We start from the raw sequence: 21131 nt of genomic DNA, 5'->3' as shown, positions 1-21131 counted from the left end.
TTACAATGAGATCATCCTTCTCTTCTACTGCGGGCTGCTGTCCTGTTTTCTTTTTGGTGCACAAATAAAGTCTGAGAATTTTGACCTTGCTTTGGTTATACAACTCTTCTACTCTATTGGACAACTTAACATGTATCTGGGAGCTTTCAATATGAGTTGAATAGTGGGAAAGAGTTTTTTTTTTTTTTTGGGAAGGCCATTGGGGAAGAAAAGATTTTCAGCCATAACTTTGATATCTGCCACTGTTTCATCTTTGTCAACAGAGAGATGCCTGCTTCCTCCACCGCTTACAGACTTGTTGACCTGTTTGTACCTTTGCTCTTTCACATCGAAATCCATTCAGCCAACCTCCATCCGCCCCACTTTCTGTTTGGCATTTGCATTGCCTGCCCAATTAAATGATCTCTTTTGTGGAGCTCTAGGTGTCCCCCCAGTTCTGGAGAGTCTTTGATGTAGCCTTGAAAGGATGGTTTCTTTCCTGGATGGTGCTTGTTGTGTTAGTGCTGCTTGTCTGCAAAAGGCCACAGTGGAGACTCTATGCCCAGCTTTTGGGATGTACTTGGCCAGGTCACTGTCTGTCATTAGTGGAATGACTTCTTTCATCAATCTGAAAAAAATATAAGATACTCTAAATCAATAAAGGAACAAATGGCATACAAATTAGAATATGTTAATGTATGTTTAAGGCATTTAGGATTTAGCTTCAGTAAAGGGTGTTGTTATTAATATATTTTTTCTTGTATAATATTGAAAGTTTGCTGGATATTTTTTACAATTTGAGATGAAAGATCACTATTTTAAATTATTGCATAAACACCCTTGATTTTATAACACGCACATTTGATTTCATTACACAATAAAACATATAACATTTCTGTGCACACTTTTGTTGCAATGAATGTTTTAAAAAACTGAATGCGGGCCCAATTTGCATTGCACAGTCAGTGTGCCTGTTCTGGTGTGAACATGTTCTTAACATACATACTTGACAAAACAAAATATGAAATATAAATAACTGCATGATTAAATGCTGTGCAACAACATATTGATGATAACAGAATAAGAAAAGACACTCACCTTACGCATGTGTATATCTTCCTGCTGCTACCGGTGTCCAGGTAATTCATGGGCATGATATTAAAACAAAAGCACAAATTAGTATTCCGTGGCCACAAATTAGTATTTCGTGCGCACGTTATACCTATTTCGTGGCCAAAATATAGGTATAATGTGCTGAGAAATACTTTTCTGTGGCCACAAATTAGTATGTTGTGGCCACAAATTAGTATTTCATGCACACATTATACCTATTTTGTGGCCACAATTTATTTATTTTTCCCATATGTAATGTCTGTAGCTCCGTATAAAACAGCTACCATACCAAATAAAATCTCTGCTTGATAAAGGAGGAGTAGTTGGTGCGATATTATCATATTTGTTCTTAGTTATACGGCTGTGAAAATGAACACAATAATAACGACTTAACGCAGATTCCTTTTAACGCCACACATTTTTTTGACGCACAATTAACGCACTCATGTTTAGTAATTTAGGCCGATATGAACTGAGTTACCATCGGAGTACGCCCAGCCTCAAATAGGGCCTACCACTTGAGCATTTAAAACTTGAAAAATATCCATTTAGAACTGATTAAAAATGTGTGATTAATCATGATTTAACTATTCGACAATCATGCGATCAATCTGAAGATGTAGTAACATGAACTGAACAATGGTGTACCTCATACCTGCATGTTAATGATCTTCCACAACAGTTTTGCATGAAAGAATGTCAAATGTATGCTGATGATGCTGTTGTATACACATGTAGCCATATCTTTACTTTATATATTAAATGATATATTTAAAAAAAAAAAAGGCAAACCTATTGAATACAACATTGCGCATTTGAGACTAATTAAAATCTAGTTAAAAAGCCAAGTAAATCAATCTTTCAATTCAATTATGATTGCAGGATATATAATTTTTTGGCATGTCATTCCTTATTTCTATTTTCATTTCCTATATAATAAAGGCATTGGCCTAGCCTGACAAGCCAGACCCACATCAAGATGTTGGGTCTGGGAACTCTCCATTGAGGTTGTCTTTCAAGTTCCCTCTGCACGCAATAGGATAGAGCTACAACCAGGCTGAGCAACGAAGAAGGTAGCGAAGCTAGTTGATAGATTAAACTTTTGCCGTATCCGGTCGGCAAAATTCCGAACACATCTTCCATTTTTAAGAATGACTTCAATGCCGTTCTTTGTTCTTTTCTGAAAGAAATGCTTAACTCCAAGTCTTCCAGAAGACCACTGTTCCCAGCAGCCATAAGCCCCGCCCACAGACTCTATACACGATGTGATTGGCCTGACCAGAGTTTGGTTTTTCCAGCTCGCAAGCCAACGGAGAGTGCCTAGAGCCCCCTAGCTGCAAATTAAATTTGCTGCCACTAGGGTGCGTCTAGATTTCTAGGCTAGCATTGGCCCACATTACCTCCCAAAATTAGAAATAATTTGATAAAACTAGAGAATTTTCTGAGGGGACAAACTTATTTTGTGACCATGCAAGTTTTAGTTTTCCTGGGTCCAAATTTAAAATTAAAACAGTTTTCTTCGACACTTTAACGTGACGTTTATGACACTTTATAATGTTTTTGTTGCTTTTTTCTAGGCTCTTTTTCCCAACGTTTTTAAGCTTTTTTTTTTGTCAATTTTTTCAGCGTTCTGTTACCATTTTCTTTTTTTCAAATGCTATAACATTGAATAAAACACCCAAATTCAATGAAATTAGTGAACTGATTATGTCTTTAACTTGTGAAGAGCGTTGAATGGAACCATACATGTCATTTTCTTTGACAATTTGGTTGAAAAACAACCCCACATTTCTAATATAGAAAATTTGACCAGAGGACAACAGGAGGGTTAAGAGGCTATATGATGAGCTTATTTTAAGAGTGGGTGGATTCTGAGATGATAAAATATCAAATCTAAGAACTCCAATAACAACATCGTTGATCAAAACTTTGATCAAATATCGTGATTAGCACCATTGGTCAAGCTGTTGTAGGGTGAGTAGCGTGGGGTGGTCTCTGGCCAATAAAACACAGCCTGAGCAAAGGTCAGTGGCTGCCTGACTGGTTGATTTTGTTTACGTAGGATCGGGTGAGGAGTAACGTGTCATCACACTTCTGGGAGATCACATGTCTCACACATGTGGAACCTGCTCGGAAATGTCATCACTATATATGTATGTGATTGTGCAACATGAGTTATCCTTGCCATGTTTATTCTACACCAAAATGCAAACAAAGAAGAAATGCCAAATGAGCTTTAATTGTATAACTGTTTATGGATAAAGTTGGTTAGTCATATACAGTAGCCTATTTATAAAAGTAAATCACTTCAAATGTGCTGTAATCAGAAAGAACTGTCTTCAGATATTAACACATACTCACATTGAAAAACGTCCAGCAGTGAGTAGAAAATACTCCACAACTTTAGCCGTATATTTATTCCATTCATCTGTGGAAGTACCTGGAATGAGCCTGCCAGTAGGCTACATGACATTTGTGGTTGAATTAATGATTAATGATATCCAGGGATTCGGACGAAACTTTTCTTCGAAAACCAGATATCTTCTGCACTCTGTCTGTGCAAACCAAAACAAATTGACCTGCAGGAGTCTCAATAACTGCTATTTTTTCCCCTTTATTTAGAACAGCTGAAGAGAGCCAGTAAACGGGGAAGAGAGGGGGGACGACACGCAGCGAAGGGCCCCAGGTCAGACCCCAACATGGGACGCTGGCAAGGACTGAGCCCACGTGGGGTGCAAGCTCCAACAGGCGAGCTAGGGTTTACGTGCCATGTATAGCTTTATTAATAATAATCATATACAGTATTTTCCTCAGAGGGGGATCTGAGAGTTGGCAGCAGGGGCGATTCCCATCCTTTGGACTAGAGTGCTGTCAATCTGACAATTGGGATTTCATTGGATCAGAGTAGGCTACCTATCAGAGCATCTTCCCAGCCCTTGTCACATGACCAATTACTATTTTCATGATGACTATCCAAAGTTCTGATACCATGGGGCCAGCACTGTAATTGTTGGCAGACTGAGCCTATAGAAAATGCGTGTTGTATTCGGATATACAATTTGTTTAAAATGAAAACAAGTGAAATTAATAATGAATGAGAACTACATTGTGTTGTTCTATCCTGTCCAATAGTTCCTATATTTCTAAGCAGATTTTCTATGCTATGCCTCTGGGCCCCCCTGACGGACTATTGGTCCCCTGCCACCCCAATTAAAAAATCATGGAATCGCCCCTGGTCGGCAGGAAGTGCTTGATTTCTTTCTTTCAGCAGGAACTGCTTGATTTCTTTCGGCAGGAACTGCTTGTGTGTTTACCCACGTGTCAATAGACGTGTTGCTGAATCTTTTATCTGACTCATGTTATCAGCTCAACACTTCCACTCTTCCTCAGCCTTGAACTTTGCACGTGACATGGCTATTGATGGGTTAGGTTTGACCTCAGATCATCAGCATGGTCACAAAGCTGTTTGTTTTCCCTCTATTGTCGGATAGCTGTCGTTGCGGATTACTCTTAAAGCCACCCCACAACATGGATTTCAATAAAAACAACAAAAACACTGTTTATTAAAGCTATGGCCACAAGATTGTCAAAGTAGTTTAATTTTATCTGACCTTTTAGATGATTACTTAAAACTCATTAAACATTTCAAAGTGAAAATTAATAAATTCACCAACCAATGAATCTATATATATTACACATCACCTGACTCTCAAGTTGACAATGATGCAAATATATGTTAACACGTGAACATAAAAGTAAATATTACCAAATTAGAAAGGGTATTTATCAATGTATTCAGCATGTATCAGCTTTGTAAAAGACTTTTCAGCTCTCACATGTTGCTATATCTTTTAATTTTATGTGCAAATAAATATATATTCACTTTTCCTTTTTTTGTGGTCTCACGTTGTGGGAGAATTTCTGGGAACTGTGTGGTTTCGCCTTTCACTGTGTCCCGGCCTGACTTTCTAGGAAGAAGGTCACGTTTCCATAGACTAACAACAAAAACACCTCAGGCCCCCCTTGAGAAAAAAAAACTTTCTCTGCCACGTCCACATACCAAAGCTGCTGTATGAAAACAGTGAAGCATACTGCTGTACATTATTCAAAACCTGTCCTCTGCCACATGGCAACACTTCATCCACCCACGATAACAACACAGAGAGGGAAAGGAAGACCTTTGCACCCATGTTTGCACCATGTGCTATACTAAATTCACCATATAATAACCTTCATGTGTGAAAACTAGTTTGCAAGCAGCGATTGCAAAGAAAAAGCTTTCTTAAAGTGATGGATGAACGGTTGAAGTAATTAGCTAAAAGTAACGGATAAACAGTTGAAAGAGTTAGCTAAAGTAATAGATAAACAGTTGAAATAGTTAGCTAAAAATAATGGATTAAACAGTTGAAATAGTTAGCTAAAAATAATGGATTAAATAGTTGAAATAGTTAGCTAAAGTAACAGATAAACAGTTGAAATAGTTAGCTAAAATTAATAAATAAACAGTTCAAATAGTTATCTTGAAGTAGCCTAAAGTATGCTGACCAAAGCAAAGATTGACCGTTTCTATTCGTACTACTGTATTTGCTGTTGACTTGAGGGAGAAGAGGAAAACATGGAGGGAAAGCTTTACACAAGAGCATTTAGTTTGGTATCTAAATTAATGGATGTGACTGTTAACAAGTTGCATTAAAGTATATTCAGAAATGATTCATCAAAAACTGATCCCAGACAGTGGTTATTCTATAATAAATAGAAGCATTTATTTATGTACAGCATGTGTTTACAGTTCATAACAGTCTAAAACACAGACATTATTACCAAAAAAACAATAAAGAACACATATTTACATTCATGAACATTATATATTTACACGGCACTGTTGGTTGGTGAATGTCAAATGACATTTTGTACAGCTTCGCTAGCACTTATGAATCTTTTCTACCTAAAATCCTCACAACGCTCAACCCACATCCCAATAATGTCTTTGATAGGTATACCCTCGCCTGCATTTAGCACTGTAAACAGGAAGAGACATCGATTTTTTATCCACTGAGATCAATAGCACCAACATTAACATGTGAACATAATGTCATTAAAAAGGCACACATCTGTCAGCGATATAAATAAAGGAGCTCAAACAGCCATGGTGAAAGTGTTTGTAAAACCATTATAGGGCACATGGCTGTCTTTAGTCAGGAATGCAGTAGGCAAGTTGAAGTTCTGGTCCTGAGGGAGGATGTAAATATATACACATGCTATGCTACAGATATTTCGACACAGCCCTTTCTAGTTTCTTCTCGCTGTGACACTAAAACTAAATATCTTTGAGTTGTGGACAAAACAAGACATTTCAAGACATTTGGGAAACACTGATCAACATTTTTCAGAATTTTCTGACATATTATAGACCAAACAACTACTCGATTAATCGAGAAAATAATCGGCACGCACACACACACACACACACATTATCGAGACTTATTGACCATTAACCAATCAAATCATCTTCGGTGGCACCAAGTGCCGGACGGAGCAACGGTGACTCTGCTAAATAGTCTCAGGGAAGGAACTTGTTTTGGTGGAACATGTGCACATAGGGAGGCGATCTCTGGAATGAAAATGGCTGTGAGTGTGTGATAAGAATTTTACTCAAAAATATAATTTGATTATCGGTTCTAGCTTGGAGGATTGTTTTCCGAATCGACCGCAGGTTAGATACTAACACAAAGAAAGAGGAACATGACGGACATCCGGTCGAAAATGAGGGACGTCCAGCGGCACCGGGACAAACCCGTAAATGAAACATCGTCGATATAGAATAGCTATGGGATAAAAGTCAGGTTTAGATACTTGCTTCCAATAAACAAAGATACATTTCAGGAGATATATTCACTTTCTAAGCAGAGAGGTGAGAAGATTGACTCTACTCTCCTGTCTGTGCATTAAGTATGGAGCTGGAGCCATAAGGCGATTAGCTTAGTTTAGCATTGCTTTACACATAATTGCTCGTTTGTTGTTCCGTACAGACAACAAAGCGTAAAAGCAACAGGTCTTAATGTTAAGCCGCCTACACATGATAGGCGGCTAAACCACTTTGCGCTGGTTGTTCCATTCATTTCCTACAGGGAGAGCGGTGCCACCCAACTATGCGGTGCGCTAACCCTGGCGACGCGCACCGTTCGCTGATCATGTGTAATAATCAAAGGGTTAGAACAATATTTTTGGAAATGGGCTTATTTGCTTTCTTGTCGACAGTTTTGATACCACTCTCATATCTGTTTGTTAAATATGTAGATTAAACGAACAGCTGGTTAGCTTAGCTTAGAAAAAAAGAGTGGAAACAAGTGGGAACAGCTAGCATGGCTCTTTCTCAAGATAATAAAGTCTGCCAGCCAGCATCTCTAAAGCTCATTAATTAACTGATTGATTAACACGTAATATCTTGTTTATTTATTCTGTACAAAACCCACCATCAAAAAACTCAGGCTAGCTGTTTCTCCCTGCTTCCAGTCTCTGAGCTAAGCTAACCGTCTCCTCATGGTAGCCAAGAAGTAAACTCCGGGGCTGATAGATAAAGCCAACACGGACTGTAGCAGCCGGAGCCCACATTGAGTTTCACATCGGCTCTTTGGAAACCCAAGCGTGACGTCACGGAGACTAAATCCATATTTTATACAGTCTATGATGGTTGCTTTGTATTTACCATACAGACATGAGAGTGGCCAAAATGGCAAATAAGGTTTTGATAATGTTCCATGAACAAAAATAATTAATAGTGATATTTACAACACTTCTACCTTACACATGTTGGACTCTAAACTTATTGCATGAAAAATAAGACATTACGTGGCTTAACCCTTCTGTTGTCCTCGGATCCAATTTGACCCATTTTCAAAGTTTCTAAATCAGACATTTGGGTTTCTTTTTAACCAAACTGCCCCAAAATAACATGGATGGTTTCATAACACGCTCTTCACTTGTGAAAGTAGAGGATCTGACCTCTACTTTCATTGAATTCTGGGTGTTTTATATCATTTTATAGCATTATCCTGACTAAACTTTGACATATCTGTGATAATCCATTACCTTCATTCCTCTGATCTTAATTATTAGTCAAAATCATTCATAATTTCTGCTTTTTTCTAACACAGAAATTTGATAATTTCATATAAATGAGGTTTATTGACCAGAAATTCCAAAAAATAAGTGTAAAAACTACTATAAATAAGTTGGTTCTAGTAGTGAATATACTGGGGTAATGGGGGAAAAAAGTGCCACCAAAGATTGATATAAGCAAAACATGGAAATAAAAGCGACAGTGTCTAAAAAAAGTGTTAATTTTGACCCGGGAGGATAACACGAGGGTTAACAGGGGCTGTACTCGACATTCAAAACATTATTATAGCAGCAAATCAATATTTGCTGTGTAACAATATAGTGGAGTAATGGCATCCTGAGCAGAAAATGAAGTCACACACCCTCTGTGTGTGTTGTAACCCGAGTTTATCTGGTCTTTGTTTCCAGGTTTACTTCCGCGTGTGCATATTCGTACATATGGGCGGGAATAAAAAGTTTTTTCTGTATTTCGAGTACAGCCCCTTTAACAGTGACCTGTTCTCCAGTTTTATCACACATAAAACGTTAGGATAACGAGTTAAAAAAAAGTTAAATTGAGGAATCCATCATCTTCTGATTTGGTATGATTTGATGAAGAATGGATTGTCAACTTGATGGAAAAAAAACTAAAAAATATGTTTGACCCTGTTTTTTTCCACTGTAGAGAGTTTGTCTCTGAGGATATCGTGGTTCTGATACTGGCTTTGACTTCCATATCTTTGTTCCGTGTGAGGTAAAAATACAACAGGACGTCAAAGGTAGCTTATCATCGAGGCTCTACTTTCCCCTCTACTTGATGTGCTTCAGTTGTCTGTGAAAGCTGGATTGTCTGCCTCTTCATCCAAGCTCACAATTTGTCTCTGAAAGGACAGCAAACAAAAAGGATGTCAGATTCTTTTACTGTAACATACCGTGTGTGCTGATTAACAACAAACTATAAATTAAAAACTGTAGACTGTGAAACTAGACTCACTTTTGGGTAGGAGTAACCGTCAGGGCTGTGGCTCCTCCAAATGTGCACTTGGTCCTCGGTTGTTTTCTGATAGACGGGGTTGTCAAAGTGAATCGTGTTGGTGGTCTTCCGCCTGTAGTTCCTCCATAGCAGCACAGCACCAACGGCCACCAGACAAACGATCGCTACAGGAGGCAGACGTAGGGAGAGAGATCCAGAGAAGGCGTGACAATGTTTTCATTTAAAAAAAAGTATAGGCTATTTATCTGAAGAAGAAGCTGGCTTTGCAAGCGGTTGCCAAAGCAACTCACCCAGAGGTAATGCGATGTACAGAGCTATCGGGGCGTCGGAGGCAGGGTTGGGGATAGCTGCAGCAAATTCAGGATGAAGATCTAAAGGAACGATAAACACAAGAAAATAATGTATTATATATAATAATAATGTTTTAATGACACATGAAGCTGACCTGCACTGTCCACATTGAGTACCTTTACATGCACGCTCATATCATACTATTATTCTTAAAGTGCACATATGCTTTTTGGCTTTCCGACTTTCCTTTATTCTGTTATATATCTACTTTGTGCATGTTATAGGTTTACAAAGTGAAAAAGCCCAAAGTCCCCCCCCAAATGGACTTACCATCTCCAACAGAAAACACTGTTCACCAACTGCTCCAAACAGCTCTATTGTAGTCCAGCCTTTACTTCAGAGACCAACGAGGTCACTTTGTAACACACGTTATAATGCTCGCCTAGCTGCTAGCATGGTACACCCTCATACTCTGCTTCTGACTGGCTAGTAGTCCTTACCTAGGTACTGTCAGGGCACGCCCTCATACTCTGCTTCTGACTGGCTAGTAGTCCTTACCTAGGTACTGTCAGGACCCTCATACTCTGCTTCTGACTGGCTAGTAGTCCTCACCTAGCTACTGAGCATGTGCGACTCCCAACAAAGATGGAACAGAAGTGAGATGTCTCACTCTGTAGCTAAAACAGAGAGCTCAACACACAGGGTGAAAAGAGGACCTGCAGCAATGTGCAGTATGACTAAAATATGGTGTTTTTTGAAAATTAAATTAAATTATTCTGGTACAACCTCTAAATACAATTATGTTCCTGAAAATTAGCATAATCTGAGGTCTTTAATATGACAATATATATTCCATCTTGATATTCCAAAAAAGGCCTTTTCCAAATATAGCATTTTTTTCCGATTAAGACGTGGGATATGCCGGTATTATTCTAGTTTTAGAAGCATTTTTTTGAACGTGTATACAGCACATTTGGAATCTGTGTCTCAATCTGAGTTTTAACTGCAGTTTGCGACAGTTTACGACCTCTTGCCTGTTTACGGCTTACGGTCATTTCTGTCTGTTCGTTGCTATGGTTGTTGTACACAAACCAACCAGCCAACAGTTTGCAGGGCTGCTACTTTTAAACATTATGAAAGTCTTGGATATCAACAGGTTTTTGGATATGCACAAACATTGCAACTCTGACCTTTTCAAGAAGGGGGTTAAAGGAATGAAAGAGGGACCCTGCATTCGCACGGCCGAACAAGTCCTTTACTGGTAGAAAACTTTGGAAAATTCCTATTTTGCATGTAAACGGGAATATTAGTGGAATATTTACTTTCATTAGCCATGTAAAAAGCTTAGTCTGAATATTGTATTTTTCGGAATAATGGCAAAATCCGGAATATTATGTGCATGTAAATGTAGTCAATTGTCGGACAATGCACTCAAACTTTGTAAAATGGTCAAAAGGAATGTAAACCATCTACACAATTTGACCTTAATTATCTAACAAAACATTATGGTACTTGCCTGGAGAGGTGACTGGAGCCTCTGTGGTGGTCTGGGGAATTTTAGGGTTCACCGGCTGGGGTGACGCGGTTCTGGGTTCAGGTGTGGTGGTCCTTACAGGAGGCTTGGCGGTGCGTGGCTCCAGCTTGGCTGCAGTGCTGGTGATAACGACGGGCACTGTGGTGGTGTGCACCAGGGGCTTAGGCGTGGTGCGGACCAGGGGCTTAGGCGTGGTGCGGACCAGGGGCTTAGGCGTGGTGCGGACCAGGGGCTTAGGCATGGTGCGGACCAGGGGCTTAGGCGTGGTGCTGGCTGGCACTGGTGGCCGACGAGGGGGGTCGGTTGCTGGAACATGAGGCTGCACGGGAGCTGCAGGTGTTGGAACAGCTGGTGAAGAACACAAACAGAGGAGAAGTGAGAGTCAGAAATAGGAGCGTGTGAACTATTCAATAATATTTATTTAAAAGACAAAAATAATTTTCTTATTCAACAGAATATCTGTTCTCTGATCATTTACATACCAGGTACACACGTCCTCATATCCCTGTCTAACATCATGTTGTTGGGACAGACGCAGGTGTATTTGGGGGAATGTCTGCCCACTTGAGGAGCTGCCAGGCACATGAATGCACAGCCGGATACCTTGCACCAATCCCTCCCTGCAAAGGAAAAAAAAAACAGGATGACATTTTACTGTGTTTGGAAGCCATTGTCAACAATATCATAATAAAGCAATAGTTTCTGGGAAATATGCTCAAGTTAGATGAGAAGATTGATACTACTTACATGTCTGTGCACTATATGTAAACTAATAAGTTTAGCTCATCAGCCAGTGGGATGTTAAGACCGTGTTGGAGGTTAGCTTAGCACAAAAACTGGAAAAGGGGTCAACAGCTAGCCTTGCTCTGTCCAGTGGTAATCAAAACCACCGACCAGCTCCGCTAAAGCTCACTAACTAGCTGGAAACATAGAGAAACTAGCTGTTTCCCCCCGTTTCTTCAAGCTAAGCGCCTGCTGGCTTTACATATTTACATGCAGAAATGATAGCGGTATTCATCTTTTTATAAAACTCTCAGCAAGAATAAGCATACAGAGTTGCCAACTTGGCTACCTTCTTGCTGGATTAAGGGACTTTTCAGAACCTCTTAGCAACTTTATATCTAAAAAGGTGGCTATCTACAAATTCAGCTACTTCAGACTATTAAATTGTAACTGATTTCCATGAAGTAATCACAGTCCATGGCTCTTCTGCCAACAACACAGGATCTCTCTCCCTCTCCTCTTGCATTGTGTAGCAGGCAGTCAGCCACCACAGCCTCTAAATTGTATGCAAATGTTACGAAATGATGTTGCCAATATGCAAATTTGTTATCATCGTGCAACTTTTTTTTATTTTTTACTTCTAGTTCTAGCTACTTTCACTGGAGAAGAGTTGGCAACACTGCAGCGCTCACATGCTCTGGTGTGTGAGCACATTTTTGAACACTACGTGTCAGTGTTGTGTCTCTCACCAGCAGGTTGTTTGAGGTTATGGAAGAGAACAATGTCTTCTGGTGATGTCAGGTGCTCTGCCACTGGCGTGATGTCTTCACCCGTCAGCCGGTTTGCACTGAGGATGGCGTTGTTACTGACGTCTGTCCAGAACACTTTATCCTAGAAGAACAAAAAAAAGAAAAAAGTTAGAGTAGTGGCAGTGAGGAGTAAATAATAGTTATGCATGAAGTGAGGAGACAATTTTTCTTGAGTTTAAACCCTCCCCTTAGGTCTTAGATTCAGAGTACCTCGATTCAAGAGCAATAGGAGCAAAAAGTCCCTTGTTACGTGTGCAATAACTCACCTTAAAGGTCCTATGACATGCTGCTCTTTGGATGCTTTTATATAGACCTTAGTGGTCCCTTAATACTGTATCTGAAGTCTCTTTTATATAGACCTTAGTGGTCCCCTAATACTGTATCTGAAGTCTCTTTTATATAGACCTTAGTGGTCCCCTAATACTGTATCTGAAGTCTCTTTTATATAGACCTTAGTGGTCCCCTAATACTGTATCTGAAGTCTCTTTTTATATAGACCTTAGTGGTCCCCTAATACTGTATCTGAAGTCTCTTTTATATAGACCTTAGTGGTCCCCTAATACTGTATCTGAAGTCTCTTTTATATAGACCTTAGTGGTCCCCTAATACTGTATCTGAAGTCTCTTTTGTATAGACCTTAGTGGTCCCCTAATACTGTATCTGAAGTCTCTTTTATATAGACCTTAGTGGTCCCCTAATACTGTATCTGAAGTCTCTTTTATATAGACCTTAGTGGTCCCCTAATACTGTATCTGAAGTCTCTTTTATATAGACCTTAGTGGTCCCCTAATACTGTATCTGAAGTCTCTTTTATATAGACCTTAGTGGTCCCCTAATACTGTATCTGAAGTCTCTTTTGTATAGACCTTAGTGGTCCCCTAATACTGTATCTGAAGTCTCTTTTATATAGACCTTAGTGGTCCCCTAATACTGTATCTGAAGTCTCTTTTATATAGACCTTAGTGGTCCCCTAATACTGTATCTGAAGTCTCTTTTATATAGACCTTAGTGGCCCCCTAATACTGTATCTGAAGTCTCTTTCCTGAAATTCAGCCTTGGTGCAGTATTCCAGCCACTAGAGCCAGTCCCACAATGAGCTTTCCTTAGTTTTGTGTCTTTTCATTTACTTTTACTTTTTTTTTATCTTGTGCTCCTGACTGCCAATAAAGTTTCCCATCTGAGATAATGAAGTCACTGAACTGAACTGTTGTGTTGACATATATTCGTAACAGTTCATCAGGTGGTTTCACAACTTGTACCTCAAACACAGTGAGGCCCAGTGGGTGAGCCAGCCTGTGTTCGTCGATGATGATGGTGCGTCGCCCACTGCCCTGCACGTCGATACTGGAGAGGGTGTGCAGCTTGGAGTCCACCCAGTAGAGTCGCTGGTTCACCAGGTCTGGGGAGGAAGCACACAGGTCAGACCACTGGCTTTCACATGAATAGATACAAATAAAAAATAAATTGAAACCAGACAGACATGCATGCTAGAGTTTACCGAGTGTAATTCCATTTGGCCACACAATGTTGTCAGTGACCAGAGCAGTGCGGTCTCCTCCGTTAAGACCTGCCTTCTCAATCTTAGCGGGATTCCCCCAGTCGGTCCAGTAAATGAAGCTAGGAGAACATAGATATGTTGTCAATAAAACATAGAAAACTAAAATACATCATTTAGAAAGGACACAAATGAAGACAAGAGTCTAAAAAGGATTAAGGCATCACTGGGTAGTTTTACATGCCCACTAATAATCAGAATCTGATACAGGTCATGTACACAGCATTTTCTGTTTGGATATTCCAAAAGGCCTTTTTCTGAATTTGCATGTTCTGATTAAGATATGTGTGATATTCTGGTATTATTCAGGTTTTAGAAGCATTCTTTGGACATGTATACAGCAGATTGTACACAGGTTTGTACACAAACCAACCAGCTAACAGTTTGCATGGCTGCGGGAGAGATGCAACATGAACATTATGCCTTTTCTGCCGATGGTCAGCCGTCGGGTTGATGTGTCAGGGGCTTAAGGGAACCTTATTATAAAGTGTGAAACACATCACCATTTATTAATGATCAGTGTTGGGAGTAACGCGTTACAAAAGTAACGCAATTACAGTAATGTATTCCTTTTTGCTGTAACGCAGTAATATAACGCATTACTAATTAAATTTCGGTAATATTATACCCGTTACAATCTCAGTAACGCGAGTTACAACGCATTTTAACGCAACACTTTTTAACCCTAACCCGTGTAGGCTACTTCAAAATAAAAGCACTTCCTGTGACGGTTCGCAGGAAAACTAAATTACTGTTAAATAAGGTTGTGTACCTTTTCACATGTCAGCTGTAAATCTACTGTAAATAATGTAAATAGTGAGTTTTAATCGCACTACAATTGACCATTTCCTTTAGACTGTTTTAAACTAAACAAGTTTAGGTAGGCCTACTTTTAATTGAGTATTTTTATTTTCTCCTACTTGCCTATTGTACGTTTTACTTATCTATTTTTATAGCTTTAGTTACTTTGCATATCCATATTAATTATACAAATATTATGAATAATCTATGATGTATTAAAGTGGATAAAGAGGAGACTTTATTGATCCAGTGATGAAATTCACAAGCTCGCTGCCAAGTCAAACTTCCGCTGGTATTTTGGCGAAAGTAACTCAAAAGTAATGCAAAAGTAGTGTAACGCATTACAATTCAGAAACAGTAATATTGTAATATAACTAATTACTCTCAAATGACAGTAACTAGTAATCTATAATGTATTACATTTTGGAAGTAACTTGCCCAACACTGTTAATGATTTACTAACATCTACAACTTGTGAGCTTGGAATTATAAGGTTCTATCTCCACTTTTGGTCGAAATTTAGTTTTTGACATAATCTGATCCATTCGGTGTTTATTAATGCCTGTGTGGTGTTATTTTTGTAAAAAAAATATTTTGTTAGTTAGTTATTAATAGTAGATCATACTACATAACAGTAAAAACAGTAAAAACTTTGATGCTCAATAGCCTTATTGTAAAGTGTTAGTGAGTAAATGATTAGATTATATGACTCATTAGCAACAAGTGACTGTTGCCCTTTTTAATCTAATGCCTTATAACATCTTATTAATGATTTATAAAGTGGAATATTCACTTTTCATTAGCCATGTAAACAGCTTAGTTGGAATATGTGCAATCATTATCAAAATGAAGTGCAATACAATGGGGAGGATGTGTTGTGGGTTCTCCTCTGTTCTTCTGTGATTGTGAGGAAAGGGTGGGTGACGGCGCGGTGGATATGACACATGCTTTTGGTGTGGGAGACCCTGGTTCAATTCCCACTGTGATACATCAACCAATGTGTCCCTGAGCAAGAAACTTAACCCCTAGTTTCCCCAGAGGAGTGCGGCCTCTGACATATATAGTATAGGATAAAAGCGTCAGCTAAATGACATGTAATATAATGTAAAAAGGTAGGGGGGTATTGTGTGTGGTTATTACATGTTGATTGAAGCATTGGATGAGATAATGTATGTTTATGTTTCTATGCCAAAGAGGAATTTCTCCTATATGAGACAATAAAGGCTTATCTTATTGTCTTTATCGGAATAAAGGCCAAAACCGGATATTATGTGCATGTGAACGTAGTCACTGGGCTTTTCTTGGCATTGTTAGACTTACTTGCTGTGGGGGTCGACCACAATACCGCGAGGTTTGGACAAGCCTTGGTGGAAGAGAGTTTTGCGGCGGCTACCGTCAGCAGTGACCACGCTGATGCTGCTGCGAATGCTGTCCGTCCAGTACAGGTTACCGTGGATCCAGTCGAAAGCGATGCCTTCGGGGGCATCGATGCCGCTACCGATCACTACGCTGTGATGCGCGGTGTCTTCGGCCGAGTCCATCTGAGCTCTGGATTGAAAAGCGAAGACGTCAAGGCGTCAAGCAGGAAAGGAAAGAACAAAAAAACACTGCTTTTATTCTGATTTCATTCCCGCTCACCTGTAGATCTTCTTCTGGGAGATGTCCGACCAGTAGATCTCTTTGGCGGCCATGTTCATGTCGAGAGCCACGACGTTCTTCAGGCGGGGGATCACTCTGGTGTACTCACTTTTGTCCAAAGTCATCTTTCGGACTTCATGACGGTTGGTGAAGAAAAGGTAAGCGATTGTACCTACAAAATCATAGCGGACAAGTGATTTTTTTAGTACTTTTGTGGGAATGTTTGTTTAAAGTCAAACCTGAAATTTGAATTGTTTTCTTCACACATATCCTTTTCATATCAGACATTTGGGTTTCTTTCAACCAAATTGCCCCAAAATTACACTGATGGTTCCATTCTACGCTCTTCACACATGAAATTAAGGATCTGATCTCTACTTTCATTGAATTCTGGGTGTTTTATTCAATTTTATAGTATTATCCTGACTAAACTTTGACATATCTGTGATAATCCATTACCTTCATTACTCTGATCTTAACTCTTAGTCAAAATCATTCAGAATTTCTGCTTTTTTCTTAGACAAAAATTAGATAATTTGATATGAATGAGGTTTATTGACCAGGAATTCCAAAAATAAGTGTAAAACTAGTGTAAATAAGTTGGTTCTAGTGGTGAATATACTGGTGGTAATGGGAGAAAAAAGTTACAGACATACACAACCCACATTCAAAAAGCTACAGCTGCAAAGATTAATCGTTTAGTGTCAACTATTAAACTAATCGCCAACGTTTTGGTAAATAATGATTTAATTATGGTAGGATTAAATAAGTTTATACTTCCTACTCCTTTTTTTACACATTTGTACACACAGTAAATAAAGGAAATTATGAATTGTGTTAAATCTTTCTCTTTTTTTCAACCCTTCTATTTTGTTGGATATGCTTTCAACAAACTGCTGTTGTGTTTTTTATGTGGAATTTGACATGCTCGAAATAAATAAATCCAAAATACAAACTGTTTTGTAGACTAGAGTCATTTTTTAATGAAAAAAAGGTCTAAATTCTCTGATTCTAGCTTCAAGTAAGCACAGATTCTATTTTGTGACACAAAAAGTGTGGCGACTTCACATTTCAGTAGCAGCCTTGGTCAGACTAATCCACACTAGGAACATAGGGGGGAGTTCAATATATTATCTTCAAAAACTAACATTTGAGAAAGCTATTCATTATCTATAAAATGTTGCAGCAGCAGACACTCAGACACAAGAACACAGACAGCTGATATTTACCGATGGCCTTGCAGGCTTTGGTTGCTGGGTCAACCTGGTAACCCTCCTCACACTGGCATTTGTAACTGCCAATCAGGTTGATGCAGATCTGGCTGCAGGTGTCCGGGTTGGCACACTCATCGATATCTGATTCAAAGAAGAGGGGAAGAAAAACGAAATGAAACGCACACGACAGTGCAAAAGAAACAGCGTGCTGAGTCATTGTGTCTGCAAGATTTACGTGATCCCTCTTGATCTGGTGCCACAGACAGAGGACATGGAAAAGGTTGCGTCAGAGTAAACAGATTGCAACATTATTTGTTAATCTGAGCCAAATTCTCGCTTTGAGAGAACATCAGTCTGGATCAACAGAAGTACGTTTACAGAATGAAGCCTGCAATCCGGTGTGTGATGTCTGGCTTTGTGCCCAGGGGCGTAGCAGAAAATCCTGGGTCCTGTAGAAAGGGCTTCTATGAGCCCCTCCCCGCATCCACAGCTATGTATTGTTGTACCTATCCCAGAATGCCTTTGTGGTGTAGCCAGACCTTACTCCCCAGTACTGTGGCGACAGAGCTGGCAATGCAAGACTAAAAGAACATAAAAAAGCATTTCTAAGTGTAACTGTGTGGCAGGGTGTTACCTTCACAGCGCTTTTTGTCAACCAGACGAAATCCAGTAGGACACAGGCACTCGTAGCCGATCCTCAGGTCATTGCAAATATGCGAGCAGCCGCCGTTGTTGTACAGGCACTCATTGGAGCCTGCAGTGGGAGTAGGAAAAGCTTTACTATCTTTCTTTTCTGAGGATGTGCAGTAACTAGCAATCTAAAGCTGCAGACACCCTCATTAACACACAAGTAGTAATTAAACCCGACAGTTATGCATGAGAAGCCTTGGTGCTCACCACATTCCCTAAGAGGCTCGTCTGACCAATCACTGCAGTCACGGTGCTTGTCACACACCTTCTCCATGCTGATGCATTCCCCGTTGCGGCACTTAAACCTGGTCGGGCCCTCACATTGGGTGGCTGTTAAAAAAACAAAAGATTCAGCTACAGACACAGACTATAGATTTTTGCATTTAACTGTCAATGTATATATCTGTGACTGAATGTACAGTATCTCACAATAGTGTGTACACCCCTGACATTTTAGTAAATATTTCATTATATCTTTTAATGGGACAACACTGAAGAAATAATACTTTACATTGTAGCAAAGTGTCAAGTTTACAGCTTGTGTAACAGTGTAAATGTGCTGTCCCCTCAAAATAACTCAACATACAGTCATTAATGTCTAAACCAATGGCAACAAAAGTGATTACACCCCTATGTTAAATTCCCATAGAGGCAGGCAGACTTTTATTTTTAAAGGCCAGTTATTTCATGGATCCAGGAAACTATGCATCCTGGTAAAGTTTGCTTTGGAATGGTCTTTGGTATTAAAATAGCCCCCCCCCACATCATCACATACCCTTCACCATACCTATAGATTGGCATGTTTTTATGTCAGTTAGCCTAGGCAAGGCAAGGCAAGAAATTAAAGTTAATAAAATAGATTATTTAAAGAAAAGCAACATCAAAAAGATAGGTCTTTAGCTTAGATTTAAAAGAACTGAGAGTTGCAGCGGACCTACAGGTTTCTGGGAGTTTGTTCCAGATATGTGGAGCATAAAAATTGAACGCTGCTTCCCCCTGTTTAGTTCTGACTCTGGGGACAACAAGTAGACCTGTCCCAGACCACCTGACAGGTCTGGGTAGGTCATAGTGTAGTAGCAGATCAGAAATGTATTTTGGCCCTAAACCGTTTAGTGATTTATAAACCAGTAAAAGTATTTTGGAATCAATTCTTTGAGGCACTGGAAGCCAGTGTAGAGACTTCAGTACTGGAGTGATGTGATCCACTTTCTTGGTTTTAGTGAGGACTCGAGCAGCAGCGTTCTGAATCAGCTGCAGCTGTCTGATTGATTTTTTTGGGGAGACCTGTAAAGACCCCGTTACAGTAGTCAAGTCTACTGAAGATAAAAGCATGGACAAGTTTTTCCAGATCCTGCTGAGACATAAGTCCTTTAACCCTTGAAATATTTTGAAGGTAATAATAGGCTGATTTTTTAATTATGTTAATGTGGCTTTTAAAATTCAAGTCTGAGTCCATGACTACACCAAGATTTCTGGCTTTGTCTGTTGTTTTTAACATTGTCGTTTGAAGCTGAGCGCTGACTTTCAATTGTTCCTCTTTTGCTCCAAAAACAACCACCTCCGTTTTTTCTTCATTTAATTTAAGAAAGTTCTGGCACATCCAATCATTAATCTGTTGAATGCACTTATTTAATTGTTGTATTGGGCTATCGTTCCCTGGCGATAAAGTTATGTAAATTTGTGTGTCATCCGCATAACTATGGTAACTTATTTTGTTGTTTTCCATAATCTGAGCCAGTGGAAGCATGTAGATGTTGAACAGAAGAGGCCCCAGAACTGAGCCTTGGGGAACTCCGCACGTCATATTTGTATGCTCAGATGTATAATTACCTATAGACACAAAGTAGTCCCTATTCTTTAAATAGGATTCAAACCACTTTAGTACTGAGCCAGAAAGACCAACCCAGTTTTCCAATCGGTCAAGCAATATGTCATGGTCTACCGTATCAAATGCAGCACTGAGATCAAGTAATACTAAGACTGAAATTTTGCCACTATCTGTGTTTAAGTGGATGTCATTAAAGACTTTAACAAGAGCCGTCTCGGTGCTGTGGTGTGGTCGAAAACCTGACTGGAAGGCATCAAAACTGTTGTTTAGCGATAAGAAAAAGTTGAGTTGTTGAAAAACCACTTTTTCTATGATTTTACTTAAAAATGGAAGGTTTGATATCGGCCTATAGTTGCTCATTAGTGTCATGTCTAGATTGTTCTTTTGTAAGTCTCTCTTTATAAGTGTTGTAATGGCTCTGGAGATTAGATTTTCGCCAACTGCGTTCAGCTTTTCGACACTCTCTTTTTTCTGTTCTCACAACTATAACATTTCTCCATGGAGATCTTTTCTTACCAGAGACAGCTTTGACCTTAGTGGGAGCAATAGCATCAATAACATTCGTAATTTTACAGTTGAAATTATCTACAAGCTCAGTCACTGAGGCCCCAGTGAGGGCGGGTGTAGAGGAGAAAAGCTGAATGAATGATTCACTGGTGTTTTCAGTGATATACCGTTTTCTGATTAACTTTGTTTGAACACTTTTGGGCAGAGAGATAGTGCCGTTAAAGAAAACACAAGAATGATCAGAGAGAGCAACATCAGTCACCACAACCTTGGAAATGTTTAGACCCTTTGAGATAATCAAGTCCAGAGTGTGCCCCTTATTGTGCGTGGGCTGTGTAACATGCTGAGTCAGTCCAT

At 39.4% G+C, this 21131-nt stretch overlaps 1 protein-coding gene across 2 annotated transcripts in view; it reads right to left on the bottom strand.

Annotated features, from left to right (window-relative positions):
• Positions 1 to 5826: 5826 nt before the first annotated feature.
• Positions 5827 to 21131, bottom strand: part of ldlra (low density lipoprotein receptor a) — a 28606-nt gene continuing 13301 nt past the window's right edge. The window contains exons 6-19 of one of the 2 annotated variants that reach the window (XR_003694408.1): positions 18647 to 18769; positions 18384 to 18503; positions 17765 to 17890; positions 16536 to 16707; positions 16218 to 16445; positions 14040 to 14158; positions 13801 to 13940; positions 12482 to 12623; positions 11492 to 11629; positions 10992 to 11357; positions 9475 to 9555; positions 9185 to 9348; positions 7272 to 9071; positions 5827 to 7239 (exon numbers count right to left, since the gene is read on the bottom strand). Coding sequence is in view for 1 of the 2 variants with exons in the window: in XM_028599535.1 (XP_028455336.1) it covers positions 9015 to 9071; positions 9185 to 9348; positions 9475 to 9555; positions 10992 to 11357; positions 11492 to 11629; positions 12482 to 12623; positions 13801 to 13940; positions 14040 to 14158; positions 16218 to 16445; positions 16536 to 16707; positions 17765 to 17890; positions 18384 to 18503; positions 18647 to 18769 (1976 nt within the window). In the remaining variant the exon portion in view is untranslated. Of the gene's footprint in view, positions 9072 to 9184; positions 9349 to 9474; positions 9556 to 10991; positions 11358 to 11491; positions 11630 to 12481; positions 12624 to 13800; positions 13941 to 14039; positions 14159 to 16217; positions 16446 to 16535; positions 16708 to 17764; positions 17891 to 18383; positions 18504 to 18646; positions 18770 to 21131 lie in introns of both variants that reach the window. The other variant, XM_028599535.1, reaches the window with a different exon arrangement.

Source organism: Perca flavescens, chromosome 15, assembly GCF_004354835.1.
Source record: "Perca flavescens isolate YP-PL-M2 chromosome 15, PFLA_1.0, whole genome shotgun sequence".
NCBI classification, from domain to species: domain Eukaryota; kingdom Metazoa; phylum Chordata; class Actinopteri; order Perciformes; family Percidae; genus Perca; species Perca flavescens.
This window is presented reverse-complemented; position numbering and strand designations above follow the sequence as displayed.